The sequence below is a fragment of the Miniopterus schreibersii genome (genome assembly GCF_964146895.1).
Source record: "Miniopterus schreibersii genome assembly, chromosome: 4".
In the NCBI taxonomy this organism is placed as follows: Eukaryota; Metazoa; Chordata; class Mammalia; order Chiroptera; family Miniopteridae; genus Miniopterus; species Miniopterus schreibersii.
Genome location: NC_138105.1, coordinates 43040993 through 43057540, shown reverse-complemented (window position 1 = coordinate 43057540; position 16548 = coordinate 43040993). Strand labels below are relative to the sequence as shown.

Below are 16548 nucleotides of genomic sequence, written 5' to 3'. Positions count from 1 at the left end.
CTAAGACTATCAATGAAAATACTCCAATAAGTCCACTTACCTACGTTCAAATCCTTCCTTTAGAAACTATCCGGCATGCCCAATAAAATGCACTAAGAAAATATTTCCAGAGACGAGCACACAATTTTAGAAAACTATAACTTCTTTAGATAACTTTTTGGGATGCTTACAAAATTTCTCAATTGATTTCAATTTTAAAATTAAAACAGGAATATATAAAATTAGAAAGAAAGAAAAAAAACAGCTCTAAGTTTGGTTCAAGAATAGTTTCCTTTGACCACCTCAATAAAGAAATTTGTATAAAATAATACTTTCAAAGTTACTTTTGTTTTAGCAAAGCTATAAATTTTTCCATATATTCATTATCTATATTTTTCCTCACATGTAAATATTCTACCATTTCCTTGAGGTTTATCACTATGCAATTTTAAAATAAATAACAGATTTTAAAATACTCTATTTTCCAATTCAAGTTACAATAAGTTAACTGTGCATTGAGGAAGTCAAGCCCTTAAAGTTTTCTAACAGAGAATAAGTACTGAGTGGGAGAGCCAATATATTGATTTCCATATCTTACATAGTATAAAGCTTTTAAGTCTTCAAACTCATTCTTACAAAAAGAAAGCACTGTTATTACAAAAAGAAAAAAAATTGAAAAATAACAATGATAATCAGAAGAAACACTCAAAAAAAGAATAGTTCTCTTTGTTTAAAAGGATAAAGAATGTAAAATTACTCAATCTATTCTGTCAGTCACCTGAAAGCTTTTCTCAACAATACTCTCTCTAAAACTAAACAGGAGCACTGTCAGTGTCAGAAATTTAAAGTAAGCCAGCAAATCACTATTTAATTTTTTAAGTATTTTCTTGGCCTATAACAAGTTAAAAATGTTATAAATATTAACAATTTAAGCGTTTTCCACAATGATCAATAAAATGCCGTAGTCACTCCGTACTTCACAAGTCAAATACTGTAAGGCACACACACTAATCAACACATATTGAGAACCTTGACCTTGTACCCAGGCAAGTTGCACAGACCACAGTCTTTATTTCCACCCTCCCATCTCTCCCACCCTTCTCTATTTTGGTTAAAATTAACCAACTAAGCAATGGAAGAACATAGAAGGCATGGTTATTTTGACTTGCTATGTTCACAGAGCCTCATTTGCCATGCAAAGCCCTAGGCCCAGACAAACAGTCAAGTCACTTCCAAAAACGCAAGTTCTCTCGCATACTGGATATCATCTTTTTTCTATGTTCTGCACATCTCTTTGTGTTGGGCCTTGATATTCCATTGAAGGCGACAATCACCTGCCGCCTGCTTCCTCACCCCAGTGGTTGGCGCATCACCAGGCTGGCTGAAGTATACCACCTGCCATGTCTCAGTGGTCCAGGCTGGCTAAGTAACCTGGGACGGACGGGCCATTTAGGGAGGGCAACCACACGTCCAGGTTCATGCTGGGCAATCCCAGCTTATGCCTGTTGTCCTGGCATAATTTTACTCTCAAAAGTATCCTGATTTAGACTATATGGTCTCCCTATCTCTAAAGCAGGGTTTCTTAACTTCAACACAATGAACACATGGAGCTGGCTCGCTCTCTGTTGTAGGGAGGCTGTCCTGAGCATTGTAGGATGTTTAGCAGCATCGCTGGCGTCTACCCACTAGATGCCAGGAGCACCTCCCAATTATGACAACCAAAAATGTTTTCAGGGCGTCAAAATCATCTATTTGAGAGCAACAGCTCTAAGGAAAAGGAGTTGCTCTCCTCTACAATTCTCAGAATAAAAAACACATGAACCTTCAACTATTGCCATCATGGAAAGAATAGCAATCTGAGGGTCAAAGCAATTGAGGGAAATGCAGAAAAAGACCTAATGACAGTGTTTGAATCCTTGGGTTCCGGTGCACGTAAAACAAGCCCCCTTCCTCAGACTTCACCCAGAGGGCTGAAAAATTCCCTCCTTTTGCTTCAACTAGTTTTGGTTGGGTTTCTCTCACTTGTGACTGAAGGAAATGAATAAGTATCTGTAATATGTTTTATGCCAAAAATTTAACCAAGGAAAAAGAGGGGTGTTCAGATTAATTTTGAACCCTAGCCTATGGTTTCCACAAAAACAGGCCATCAACTCTGGCTCCAGGGTCAAAAGCCATGAACTTCTCCACTGAAGTCCTGAATCCCTCCCTTTGAAGAACCTGAGAGCCTCCACACTTCACCTCCTGGAAGGCACACTGTGCGCCTGCAGTCGGTACGGCCAGGCCCAAAGGGAAGAGGAGGGCTGTCTGTACACCGCTGCGCTCGCAGACTTACATCTTTCTTAAGAATGTCTTTCCTTTAGCAATCGTTTCTTAAACTGAACCTGTTCACTTAGCTGAAAATGGGAGGAAAAGCTATTTCTAGATCACAAACAATTACTGCACTTTTAACTCTTCTGGGTTTTCTTCTCTCAGACAGAAAGGCAGAAAGTTGAATTTTCCCAGATGTTGCTGGAAGCGTTTTCTTCTCTGTGGAATCCAAAGAGAACCAGCTCGATTCCACTGAGATAAAACACAAAAATCAGCAGTGTCTTCCAGTGAAAAAGAAAAAAAAAAAATGTTTTGGTTTAACACATTTTTTAAAACCAAGATTAAGTAGTATTTAAATGACGTATTCAACTTTAAGAGCCAGCAGAATAAAAAGTCTGAGAGAAAGTTATTTCTTGGTGCTTTGAGGGCTGTTTACCCAGACATTTTACTCCTATTTTTTCTCCCCTTCCCATTACCTCTTCTTATTAATAGTTTAACATCTATATTCCATCCCACCCAATTCAAACCTACTATGACACAACTCTTACAAGTCAGATATTATTCATTAACCAGAAAAAAAATGTGTTTGGGAAGAAATTAAAACAATTAATTACTGAAAACTATCTTGCCTCTAAAATGCACCCATTAGTAACTGACTCAATGTCCTGAAACAAATTTACAAATCTGCCTGGGTGTGCACCCATCATTTCCACCCCTTCTGTTATTTAAATAGATGAAAGGTGTTTTCTCCCATCCCCTGGAATCTGAATCTCATGTTTTTCTATATTCAGAACCACTTTCTACTCTGGAATATTCCCTGAATCATTGCTCTCCTCTCTACTAGATACTTTCTTTGTGTGATTCAAATCTCACCCATGAACCAATGATTTGGGAGAGCTATCCGTACACCAGAGGCTTATGTCTTTCCCTCAAAATGTCTTCTCAACCCTCGGCCACTGGGCTCCCATCCCTGCTGTACCACAAACCACTCTCCCAGCTATTGCCAAGGACAGTCTTGCTAATGCAATGTCACCTGGAGTTATCATACTTGACCTCCGTAGCATAACCTTGTCTGCTCCCTCGTACTTTCTGAAACATTCTTTGTCCTTGGCTTGTGCAATCCCCTCCCGGTATTCCACCTCTCTCTGTCAGCGGCTACTGCTCTCAAATACCCTTCTCAAGCTCTTCTTCTACACTCTCCTTAAAAGCTGGTGTTCCTCAGGACTTCCCCTAAGCCACCCTGCCTTCTCTGTCTACGTTCTCTCTCTGGGGAGGTTTACTATCGAGTTACATGGTATCAATTCCTATTTGTATGCTGTGTCCCCAGAATCTTCACATTTCTCTAGCTCTGCTACCTATTCCTAAAATACACGCTCATAAAAGAAACACACTATGCCCATTGGATATCTCAGCCTCAACATATTCAAAACCAAAAATGTATCCTCTCTCTCCCACAAAACCTATTCCTCTAGCTAGACTACCTTGGTCAACAGCACTCAGCTGCCCAAGACTGGAGCTGAGGAATCATCTCAGATGCCTCCTTCCTCGGCCCCCACACCCAATCACCTGACAAAGCCTGCAGCCCCTAAATCCTGACTCCTCCAGAACCTGCCTCTCCTGCCACCAAAGTCTGGCCTAGGTGACTGACCTCCAGTCCTGCTTTCCTCAAATCCATTCTCGAACAGCAACCTGAGAAACATTTCTAATGTATAACTCAAATGATGCCAAGCCCATGCTCAAAATGTTTCAATCACTTCCTGCTGTCCTCAGAATGAAGTCTGCCTTAACCTGCTTCACCAGGCCCGTCCCAACCCTGCCCCTGCCCCTCTGTAGCCACCCATTCTTCCCGCTCTGCACTGGCTCCCTGCCCCACTCCCCAACCCCCCTGAGCTCTTCTTCCTCTACAGCTCATGCTCTCTGGCCTCCAGGCCACATTTCCCTGTGCTTAGAGAATTCTTCCCTACCCTCAGCATGAAACGCTCCTAAGCCTTCCTTTTGGTTTCAGCTTAGGAGTTACTACTTCCTTGAAGTCTTCTTTGACCTCTTAACATAGTTAGTCCTGTTAACTATGGCCAAGCAATCCCAACAATGTGAATAACATCGCTTGTTTAATTGATCTTCTGTCTCCCCCACCATTACTCTAAATTCTGCAAAGACACAGGGTCTCTATGCACTGTTAAACCTCTAGCAATTAGTCCACAATAGGTGGGATTCAATCACCTGGAATGACACTTCTCCCCCACTGTCATAAATGACATCATTATAGTGAGGACAGAACAGATTTTTAAATTTGTTTCTATACTTAGCAAACACATAGAGGGTTCACTATGGTTCAGACCATTTTCTAAGTGCTCTCCAAATAATTAACAATTTAATGTTAGCAACATTAAGGGAGATGAAATTAGTATCCACATTTTACGGAACAGGAAATCAAGGCACAGAGAAATTAAGCAAATGACCCAAGGTCACAGTACATAAATCTAACTTCAAAGACCATGGTTTTTAATGTCTTCACGGTGCTGCCTTTGACCTGCGTTTCACAAAAGAAAAACAATACTACTCGTCAGAGTGACAAAAGTACTATCTGCCAGATTCTCAGATAAACCTAATGACATGTCAGTGACACTCCCACTGCCTTGTACTTTTTTGGCTTTGTCCCCAACACTTACAAGCAAAGATCTTCAGTAATATGCTGGACCACGACACATGACTACAGATGTTTTCTCCTATTTAATAAATAAGAGGCCTATATTCAGTCCCGTGCTTCAAAATACTGTAAGCTTAAAAGAAAGAAAGAATGTGCTCGCAGGCTATTTCTACTGTCACTACTGGTAAAGCTGTAACTGTGCTCAAGTTCAACAAAGGAAGTCAGGACAGCATTCTAAGAAAAAAGAAGAGGCTCCTCCTCCAGCCCCTCCTCCTGCCCCGCCTCCTATGGGCCAAGCAGAGTTCTAAGATCTTTCAATATGTAACATGAGGAATAAATAACATCACCCCATAAGGTATCTTACTATCTACGTTTTACTAATAAAGAAACAGAAAGTTAGGCACTGAAGGTTTAAGCAGCTTGCCCAAGGCCTACTGGGCTATTAAGTAGTAGATCCAACTTTATAGTCAGAGATAAAAGCATTCTTTTTTTTTTTTTAAGAGTATGAAGCACCCTGTATTCAGACCTGAGGTGACACTACTTTGGCCCAACTGACTTCCTCCAGCCACATGCCTCGCCATGACTCACTATTAGATGGTGCTGGAAGGCAGACGGGGCCTGTGGGTGAACAAGTCAACAAGGAAGGAGAGCGCACACTCAGCGTTGAAATATTAAGCGGCAGGGAATTAACATCTTCCTCAGGAAACGCGGGGAGGAAATTCTAGTTCAACCTGGGAGGCAGGCCCAGCAGTGGGAGCGTCGCAGGTGTGATTCCTGGGGATCTTGAAGCTCAGAGAGATGCCTGCCCTAAGAATGGAAAGCGTCAGGGGTTTTTCAGTGTGTGTGTGTGCCTGTTTGTTTAAAGAGGAGGATGTCAAGGCCTTCTCATTACAAAAGCATCCCCTTGGCTAGTCTATAAATTATGCTCCTGTATTAGGATAAGCAAGTAAAGCAGGCTGTGGTTCCTGTTTGCTTTGAGGCCTATCACAAAATACCGACCAATCCCTGCCTAAAAATCATGTTCATCCGACCTAACTAGACTGACAGTACTTAATGCACACTGTGTTTGTAAATACAAACATCATTTTTTCTCTGCCTACTATTACTAAAGTCTAGCTTCAATACAGCAAAAAAGCTTTTAAAGATTTTGTTGTTGTTGTTCATGAGTCAGAACAGTTATTTTTTACAATCCTGAAATTTAAACTGGCTTGCTCTGATGATCCACACTATGCTTATAACTTAAAAATATTTTTAAAAATATTGTTAAATGTCTTCAAAATTCATGGATTCATTATTTATAAATTGGTGTCAAAGCTAGTGTTTTGAATTTTATAAAATTAATTAAGGCTTTTCTACTGAATAAATTCTCTAAATATATTGTTTCATACCAAAAAAATGCATGGATATAAGGTACATCGTAGAACTCTCATGTTATTTACATAACATCAATTAACAAAGTCTTTTTAAAAGCCACTTGCAGAAAAAAAGAGTTTGAACTAAATTAAACAGAGCCACACATATCCATATGTATGAATCTCATAAATATGATGTTGAGGGGAAAAAGTAGTTGCAGAACACAAAGTATGAAACCACTATATAAGTCTAAAAACATGCAAAATGTACTATTCTTTAGGGATGCGTTCAGATGAATTAAAATGCCTGGGAATAGTAAACACCAGATTTGAGATACTTGCTACTGGAGAAGCTTTTATTTCTTAAATTGAGAGGCAAATACAAAGATGTCTATAATGAGATTCTTAATATCTTTTTATATCTCTAAAATATCTCACAAACTTTTAAAGGAAAAAAGCCTAATACTAAAATATGAGAACAAAATTAAAATTTACTGAAGGGTGAATGGTGAGGAAAAGGGGTCTAAAAGAAGGACAGAGGTGGACGTAAGAGACAGAAAGACTGAGTGGAAGGAAGCTCAGTCTTTTTTTTTTTTTCACGTGCAGGTCTGTATCTAGTAAGCGGCGCTAAATCAACCCAGTCTCTGATGTTTATACTATACAAGTTAGCCATTAGTTTTATTTACAATAATCATCCCAGGGAGCCTTAAAATTCCTATTATAAATCATGGCCATTGTGCTGAGCTTATTATAAGAACAGTCTCATAACTAGATCATGAAATGTACACACATTCCTGATAACCAGGATTTATCATAACTTCCCCTAACAGAAGACCGCAGTTACACCCCTTTATGGAGACAGCTTATAATTGTGGTTAAGGGTTTTGGAGTCAGACAAATGTGGGTTGACATTCCAGCTCCACCACTGACAAATTGAGTGATCTGGACAAGCTATTAGTCTCTCTAAATTCAGTATCCTAATCTCCAAAATGGTGTAAATAATAACATACTTCACCAAGTAAGTCTTCGTGTTAAATAATATAATGCCTGCCCTGAATTTAACACAAAGTAAAGCAAACAGTAAATGCTTAATAAAAGTTAGCTACTATTATTAAAATTATTTAAATTATACACACCTTAAATAATATAAAACACTTTTCAGATGTAGTCTGGAATCACCTATTTGTCTCCAGAATGAAATTTCACTGAAAGGAACCTAGTAAAACATCCAAGACACCCTTAATCAGTTTTATAATCTAGAAATGTCTAAACACTCTTCTGCAAATCCTGAGATAAAGCCAACTTTTCTTTAAACAAGATGTAGACAGTCAAAGGCAACTTAAGACAACACAGAATTTCAAATGAGTATTTTCATAGCTATGTTTCTAACATCAAACTAAAACACCTACGGAAGACACCATGTGTTATTAACCATGGTCCAACGTAAACAGTTCACCTATTCACTGCCACATAGTCAGCAATCTCTTAAAGCATGATTTATAGCAACTTGCAGACTATCCGATAGTTTTATATTTGCCTCTCTTACAATGCAAAAAAAAAAAACCCACAAAATCATATGGCTATTAGAGCCACAGAGGTTTCAGAACAGCTTCCTTAGGAATTTGTCCTGGGGACTTTAATGATTCTTTTGTAGAGAACAGGATTACCTAATAGCTCTTCAGAATACCCACCCCTCTTTCAGATGTCTCTGGCCGCTTTCTTTTTCTCATTGTGGATTTCCCATAGCAAACACAAGCACTGTCTTATTAAGTTGTTAGGATTTCCTGAATGTTAATCACTATAGTTAATATCCCCCGACAGTACCACTGTAATGTTTAAGCATCTGAAGGCTCCAGTCATTGATGGTGTCATCTCAAGACCTTGAGCAGAGCTCTCTTGGTCATCTCCACTCTTCCTTACCACCCCCTGGAAGAGAGGCCTGCCGCTGAATGCATGAGCCTCCGCAGCAGATGGCTTGCTAGATTTACAACAGCAGCCTTAATGACACCTTCTATTTCCTCTTCAAATCTTTGAGAATCAGAGATAAGTTCTGGAAAATATTTTTCCCAAGATGCTACTTAGCTTTATCAACTTACCTTCAAGATTTTCCAGCATCCTGAACTACATTCAAACCTTAGAATCCTTTCAACAGTTTGACAAGTTTGTCTATCTTCTTCGACACAGGGAATGATTTGAACAAATATACTCTTAGGGTAAATAAGTACTAAAAGGTTAAATATTAGTCTCTGGGCACAGCACCTATTTTTCAGGCAAGAAAGGGGTCTCGATATTAAAACACATGTAACAATTTAGACAATACATCATAATGATTAAGAGTGCTTATTCTAAATACCTTACATGTATTAACTCATTTCATCCAAGTAGTAACCTTCTATGGTAGAAAGAATAATCATCTCCGTTTTACAGATGACAACACTGATACAGAAAAGCTAAGCAACCTGACCACCACTAGTGAGTGGCTGAGCTACGCTGCAGACCCAGACACACTAATACCTCAGCCTACGATCTTAATCTTCCTTATCATTCTGTCTCATCAGCCATTTTAAAGATTAAACACGCCCCAGCCAGTGTGACTCAGTGGTTGGAGCATCAGCCAGCTGATGGAAGGGTTCAATTCCCAGTCAAAGGCACGTACCGGGGTTGCAGGTTTGATTCCCGGTAGGGGCGTGCAGGAGGCAGCTAATCAATGTTTCTCACACTGATATTTCTCTCTCTCCCTTCTCCCTTCCTCTCTCTCTAAAAATAAAATATGGCCCGGCCGGGTGTGGCTCAGCGGTTGAGCGTCAACCTAGGATCCAGGCGATCGGGGTTCGATTCCCGGTCAGGGCACATGCCCGGGTTGCGGGCTTGATCAATGACTCTCTCATCATTGATGTTTCTGTCTCTCTCTCTCCCTCTCCTTTCCTCTCTCTGAAATCAATAAAGATATATTTAAAATTAAAAAAAAAATAAAAATATGTATATATTAAAAAAAGGGGGGGAAAGGATTAAACACAGAAATATCCTCCTCTTCCAAAAGCCAACAATGCTCTCTAGTCCCCCGCAAAAAAAAATAAGCACAAAGGAGGTGGTCGAAGGAACCTGAGCAGCTGGGAGGACAGGAAAAAGGCAATGTGTCAGAGAGATCCAGGTAACTGACCAGCAAACTAAGCAGTAAAACATTCTAAATAAACATGGCTCCAGCTGCTGGAGGGCTCTAAATAAGAACTACTCTAAATGGAGTCAGGGACCACCTGCATGTGTAAAGTATCTAAAGCTTTTAAGCCTGCCTAGGTCCACAGCCCAGCTCCAGTCTGATAGTAATTATTTTTACAGCAAGTCTACATTCATATTGGAGAGCAGGCCCCTGTAGTAAAAACCCAAGCGAGAGTTTAAGACTCTCGGGTAGGGGGGGGCACAGAGGGGTGTCCATGTGATTTCTTTGGGGCAAAGAATATATATGAGTATGCTTTTCCATTCAGAGAAAAATAATATTTTTTGTTGTCATCAATTCTCACCAGAGGATATTTTTTCCACTGATTTTCCAGAGAGAGTAGAAAGGAGGGGGGGAGGGGGAGAGGAGAGAGAGAGCAAGAGAGAGAGAAACATTGATGTGAGAGACACATCCATTGGCTGCCTCCTGCTAGCTTCCCAACCCAACCAGGGATCGAACCTGCAACCCAGAGCACAAACCTGCAACTCAGGTATGTACCCTTGACTGGGAATCGAACCCACAACCCATAGGTGCGCAACACTCTACCCACTAAGTCATGCCGGCCAGGGTAAAAAGTTATATTTTTAAATAGCATTTTATTTCTATATCTTTCTAAATTCCACTTAATAGGAACAGCAGCACAATATTTCCAGTTATACTGCTCCATCAAAATTAGGGTGCTAAGTAGCAGAAAACCCAACTGAAACTGGCTTATGTCATTCAACAAGATACCCACAGGTGGGCTCCAGCACAGAATTCGTGACTCCACAGTGGCATCAAAAATTAGACTCAGTTACCTCTCTGCTCCACAGTCCTAACTTTGGCTTCACTCAGTCTCATGATGGTGGCAGAGGCACTAGGCAACACAACCAGACACCAGAGAAAAGTTAAGAACTCTTTTCATGAGACCCCACACACAAAAGGAAATCTTCCCTGAAGTCTCCAGCAGACTTTCCTCAGTGTCTCACTGGCCAGAACTGAGCTACCTCCTCATTTTTAAACTAGTTACTGGCCCAGAGGAGAGGTTTACCACAACTGAGACAGAATTCAGTGATTCTCAACCCCAACTGCAGGTCCTTTTTACAGCTTCCCACGTGATTCTAAAGGTCAGCCACAATTGAGAACCACTGAGTTAGACGAATCAGAATTACTGCTAAACACATATCCCTGAAAAGGTGTAGACCCTTGAACAAAATTTGCATTGTTAGAGAGGAAAAAAATGTTGGCTGGGCGAACAACACAATCTACATGACCACTTTACACCTGTATTTTCAACACTTTCACGCCGTTTTAGTCAATCCTCAAGGCTTTCTGCAGCAGTCCCATTTTACAAAAAAGGAAACTGAGGCTCGAGTTGAAGTGAAATTCTTTTAAGTCTTCCAAATTTCCCTAGGTTTCGATGCAAGAGCAACTCAAGAAATTTCTCCAGAAGAAATTACCACATGAACCACTGCTCAGAAACAATAAACACCGAGACAACAAAAGGGAATTTTTATGTTGTCCTGAGGAAAACAAGGCAAAAATCATTAGCATAGCAAAGCCTAAAAGCAGTACTAAAACAAGACTTGGAAGACTTAAATTCTAATCCCCGCTGCCGCTGACCTTCTTCCCGCATCTGTGATAAGAGCAGGCTCACACATGAGGGGCCCTACACACACACACTCTCTCTCTCATACACACAGCTAGACAATCTAAGTTTACTGAAGAGCATTTTATATACCCGAGTAAATGTTTGTTTTAAAAATATGTATTTGGGGCCCTGGCCAGTGTGACTCAGCGGTTTGGAGCCTTGTCCCATGCAGCAAAGAGGGTGCAGTTTGATTCCCCGTCAGGGCGCATCCCCAGGCTGCAGATTTGATGTCGGTCGGGGCCAGTACGGGAGGCAACCGATCCATCAATGTTTCTCTCTCACAGCAATGTCTCGCTCTCTCGCTCTCTCTCTCATCAATAAATATATCCTCAGGTTAGGGTTAAAAAAAATAATAAAATGTATTTCCTTCTAGCATAGATTATATTCTCTCAAGAATGCCTAATGTAAAATTTGTAAGAGAAGCATACATGGCTTATTGCTGTTTCTGGCAAATATGCCACACGTGTCTATAGATCATAAGCACCTGAAACTACACAGACATCAGTGAAAGGTTTACAAAAGTTTAAACTGTACTGAAAGAAGACACTGGTTATTCTAGGAAAGGAAAGGACTGGGGTGGAAAAAAAGGACTTAAAAAGCCATTTAAACAAAGACTCCATTGAACTGAGAGAATGATCTCCACTCTACCACGTAAGTCAAGGATCCAGGACTCTCCTCTCTGGAGCTCCTCCCCACCGTCACGGCTCTCTCCACCCCACACAGATGTCACACTCTCTCTCAGCCATCTCTTTCCTACTATGTCTGGCTTCCGCTGGAAACCTCCAGCCATTCTCCACAGGATAAAGTCCCCACTCCCAACCTCGCTTTGGTGGATTTCCATAATCTGAAACTGACCTTTCCATTCAGCCCATCCTGCTCCCCGAAATGAAAATCTCTATTCTAGCCAAACTGATCTCCTTGTCATCCTCAAACGCTGTTGGTGGTCTGGTTTCTTCTCAGCTGTTTCCAATCTAACAAGGTTCTAGTCCTTACTTAAAACACCAAGGAGTTCCCAGACTTCCAGCAAACCTCCACTCTAACCTACAACCAACTCTTATTCCTGGCTTTTATAAAGGTCAGAATATTGACTTGTCACTGAATTGTTAACCTTTTACCCTGTGTGTCTATGTACCCTTTTTTTCTTCAAGAACTTAGCACAATACAGAGAGGACACGTTTCCTAGATCAAACTTTATTCAACTTGAGGACAATGAACTCAATTACCTCTTTTTTTATCTCAATCCCAATATTTGACAAATTGTAGGTGCTAAGTATTTTCTGATTGCTACATAACTGAACTCAGCAGTAAGCCTCCAGGTCCCACAGAACCCCCTCCAATATCTTTACATATCTGTAGAATAATCAAAACATCAGGAGATCAAAATTACATAAATCCAACAAGTATCTAGTGCATGCAAGAGGCATCTTACAGGGAAATTAAGAACAGAAATCACTTAAACACACAATTCTGACAATGCACAAAATGCCATGTTAGCAAAAACAATGTAAAACACTCAAAATTTAAGCAGCCTGTCCTAGGTGATTGTTATGCTCGCTGCACCTCCTTCCACACGCCTCACGTCCTTTCTGGACTTCTTGACTCTCAGATGTTATGGGAAGGCTGAACTAGTTAGGCAAATGACTGACGTAGGCTGCAATTTCAAATGAACTAATCAAGCAATTTCCAAACACTGCAGAACCTTCCTAATGTCTCTTAGAAGTAGGGCAAGAGAAACTGGGCATAAAAGAATTAAGTGACCTGCCCAACTGTCATGTAGCCAGGCCCTAACAGTGAAGGTGAATTAAACTCAGTTGTCCTGACTTAAGTCCAGTGCTCTTAATCTTCTAGAGGAGCTAGAAGTAAAGTTTAAGGCATGAGCTGGGCAAAGGTAGTGTCTTCCTAAATTGACAAAAGCTTGTAAGCCAAAGCTGTGTTTTTATCACATTCTGGGAAAAAATTTAAGTTAATTAAACATGATGAGAAAAAGGATACTTTCTGGTTGCTCTCTTAAGCATGATTATAAATTATGTTTCTTATGGTAAAGGTCCAGAATCAAAAGGAATATGATACCAATTTACAAATTCACCAAAGTCTATATTCTGGGCAGGAAGGCTAAGAGTTGCCCCCCCCCCCCCCCCGAAGCACTAGCTGCTGCTGGAACACCAGGCATGTGTCCTGCTTGGCAGAAGAGCTAATATGCAGTCACATAAATAGCTTTCTACCAGTGGCCAAACTGGCTTTGCCATCTGTCTCTCTCCACACCAAAGCCTCTCTCTTCAGCTCCCTAACTCCAGAGGGAGATTCTACAGCCAGTAAGAGGGAAGGTCCACTCCCCAGCCTGTGACACTGGTTAATACCACACTTCATGAGCACTGTGTGTGTGGGTGTGCACACACACACTGCCCTTCTCCTGGCCCCTGCCTTTCTACACTCACTCCTACATATTTACAGCCCCTCCCTGCTTCCCACCCAACACATACCCAATGCCAAGGCACTGGTCACTGGAGAGCCATCAACCAAACAAGCCCACTAGTCACATGCCCCACACGAAGTGATTCCCTATCCTCATTTTGCAACATCAAAGAGGTCACAGAACCAAAAGGAACCTTGGCCGTTATCCAGAGCAGCTGAGTGACTTGCTTCCAAAATTACAAGGATGGCTCACTAAATTCTTCTCATTAAACTTTACTCCAACTTATTCATTACGCGGATATTTACTGTTCCAGGCACTATGCTGGTGACTTCAGACAGTTTGTTCAGTATGTTTAATCTTCCTTAATGAAAGGGGAGGGGGCAGTGACATGGGGTATTTTTCCTAGAGGTGATGGCTACAAGGGTCGAACTCCCAAGGCTGGAAAGTACTAAATTGAGAAGTGAGGGAAGAGATAAAGACCCTAACACAGATTGCGAGGCTGGATACTGCCCCCAGCCCCAGCCTGCTGTATGGGCAGGTCTTTTAGAAGACAAAGAGGGCGCAGTCAGAGGCATCCTCAGAACGGGCTATGGGTTACAGGTGTGGTCAGGCTGCCCAGCTTCTCACTGGAGCTAATGCCTCCCCATTAACAGCAGCATCACCAACTCAGTGATCCAGCATGAGTCTCAGCCCACCTCCCTCCTAGAAAGACTCTTCTCAGACACTCAGACACACACACACACAATTTCTTCTGTGGCCACTTCACTTCCGAGTCTTTCAAAAGGTACTGAAGCACCAGGGAGGAAGGCATCCAGCCGGCCGGGGTGGAATCCCCTACTTGCAGACAGCGCTCCCTAGGGCCGGAGGGCAGGCTGGCTGGCTGCTCGCTCCCAAGCCCGTCCGTGACCCCCTCCTCGGCGCAGGAGGAGGGCAGGAATGCGGCCAGGTGGACTTTCTGGTTTGGCACAGTGAAGGACCCAGGACCAGACTGTCCGGGAAGTTCAGAAATTGACAAGGGAAGGGTGCAATTCAACACCCTGCAGGTTTTCAAAGAACCCTCGGGGAAGTTCTTTTGAAAGATCACAAGACAAAACTAGTAAAACTGATGTTTCTGTTTCGTAGGAGGCTGTGAGCAGCTTTACGGTGCCATAAAACCTGCCCGTGGGCTGTCCGGCGGGGAACGCAGCCACCGAGGGGCGCCCGGCTGGGGGTGGCGGGCTCGTGGACGGGTCTCCCACGCATGGCTCCTGGCCCTGGGGTAGGAGCGGGGAAGGGGACTTGCGGCCAGCCGCCTGGGAGTCGAAGAGAAAAGACCCCAGGCCCTCCCGGTCCTGAATGAACCTCAGGTCCTCCGGTCTCCGGCCTCGGGCACGGGACAGCCCGCCTCACCCCGGGAGAGGCTCCTCCCGGCCCCGCCGCGCCCCAGCCCACCCGCGCCCAGGTTCCCGCTTACTTTTGGTCGCCGCGATGAGGTTCTTCCCGTCCTTGATGAGCTCTTTGATGAACTTGTTGGTCCTCTCGAGCTCCGCTTCGTGGGCGCGGACCCTCTCCCTGAACCACGGGCTGTCGAGGTAGCAGTCGCTGAACTCCAGGGGCTGCAGCCCCATGACTGCAGCCGCCCGCGCGCCCGGCCGCCCGCGGCGCGCTACAGCCCGAGCCCGGCCTGCGGCGGCGGCCAGGTGCGCGGCGCCGGCAGGAAGTCCCGGGGAAGCTAGCAGCCCGCGGCGCAGGGCGAGCGCGGCGCCGACATGCCCCTCGGAGCCGAGTCTGGCCGCTCGGAGGATCGCGCGCCCCGCTCCCGGCAGCCCCGCCGCAGCTCGGGCGCCCACGGCCCCGCCCCGCGCGGCCCCCGCGCCCAGCACCCTCCCCGAGGCGCGAGGCCGCCCCGCCCCGGGCGCCTCCCGGGCCCGCCCCGCTCGCCCCCTTCTTCTCCCTCCGCCTTCTTTCTTCCTCTCCTCCACTCCTCTCCCTTCCCTGCCTTTCCCCGGACGCCTCTTCCTTCTCTTCCCCACGCGCCGTGGCCCCTCCTCTTCCTTCCGAGGCTCCCCGGCCCTGGATTAGAATCTCGTCCCGCGGCTCTCCTCCAGCCCGGGGGCGCGCGCCCCTCCCCTTCGCTCCCGCTCCCCTTTTCGGGGTGATTCACCGTAGGCTCCCCGAGGCAGGGACTCGACCGGGACAAGGAAGGGGAGTCTTAATAGCAGCCTCTAATCCCCCCAGCCGGACGACGTAACTCCGAGGTGTAGCTGCTGGGGGAAATGATTGACTCATTTCATTTATCCTGGAACGGACCGTCCCTCAGCTGTAAATGGACTTGCTCTCTTTTCCTCATTCACGTTCCTCCTTCACTTAAAGTAAAATGCATAATAAATCTCCGCTTTAGATTGAAAGCCTTACAAAGGCAGGCAGCGTTGTCTTGGGGGCCGGTAGCATCGGTGATATATTCTGCGTATCCACACCGAAGGACTTGGGAGGGCCAGGGTGGCTAAACCACTGAAGAGTTGTTTCTGTTGTAGTCAGCAGATTACATTTGCTTGGGTAGGTAAGGACGATCTTCATTGTTCTAAAATTAAACACCAGAAAACAAATGCCAGGTGAGGTGTGGTTTTCGAGAGGCGGGTTAATGATCAGATGAGAATTTGTCAGTGCACCTGGAAAAGTTAACTATTCCGTGTGTTCCCTAAAAAAGTTAAACCTTTTTTAGATTACTGAAATTTATACCTAAAACAAATCAACTGTTCATTACAGTAACCCTTCACAATGACAACTAACAATTTATTACCCAATTATTATGTGCAAGGCAGACCCACTAGGAACTCTACATACATTTTTACAAGCTCACAACATATGTTTACATATACAGTTTTACTACTAATATTAATATAACCAAGAAACTTCAAAGTGATTTTTCAAAACATTCAGTCTGGGAGCTGTGTAATTAAGAATCTGGACAACATGTTGTAGGAGTGTAACCCTCAGGACCAAGTTAAATAAGCCTCCTACTCAATA

The 16548-nt window shown here is 43.5% G+C and overlaps 1 protein-coding gene across 3 annotated transcripts in view; it reads right to left on the bottom strand.

Moving 5' to 3' along the window:
* ARHGAP10 (Rho GTPase activating protein 10) overlaps positions 1-15997 on the bottom strand; it is a 250505-nt gene extending 234508 nt beyond the window's left edge. The window contains exons 1-2 of one of the 3 annotated variants that reach the window (XM_081134741.1): positions 15937-15997; positions 14996-15105 (exon numbers count right to left, since the gene is read on the bottom strand). Coding sequence is in view for 1 of the 3 variants with exons in the window: in XM_081134740.1 (XP_080990866.1) it covers positions 14996-15149 (154 nt within the window). In the remaining 2 variants the exon portion in view is untranslated. Of the gene's footprint in view, positions 1-14995; positions 15381-15685; positions 15737-15936 lie in introns of those variants that run through there. The other 2 variants (XM_081134742.1, XM_081134740.1) reach the window with 2 other exon arrangements.
* Between the last annotated feature and the right edge of the window lie 551 nt (positions 15998-16548).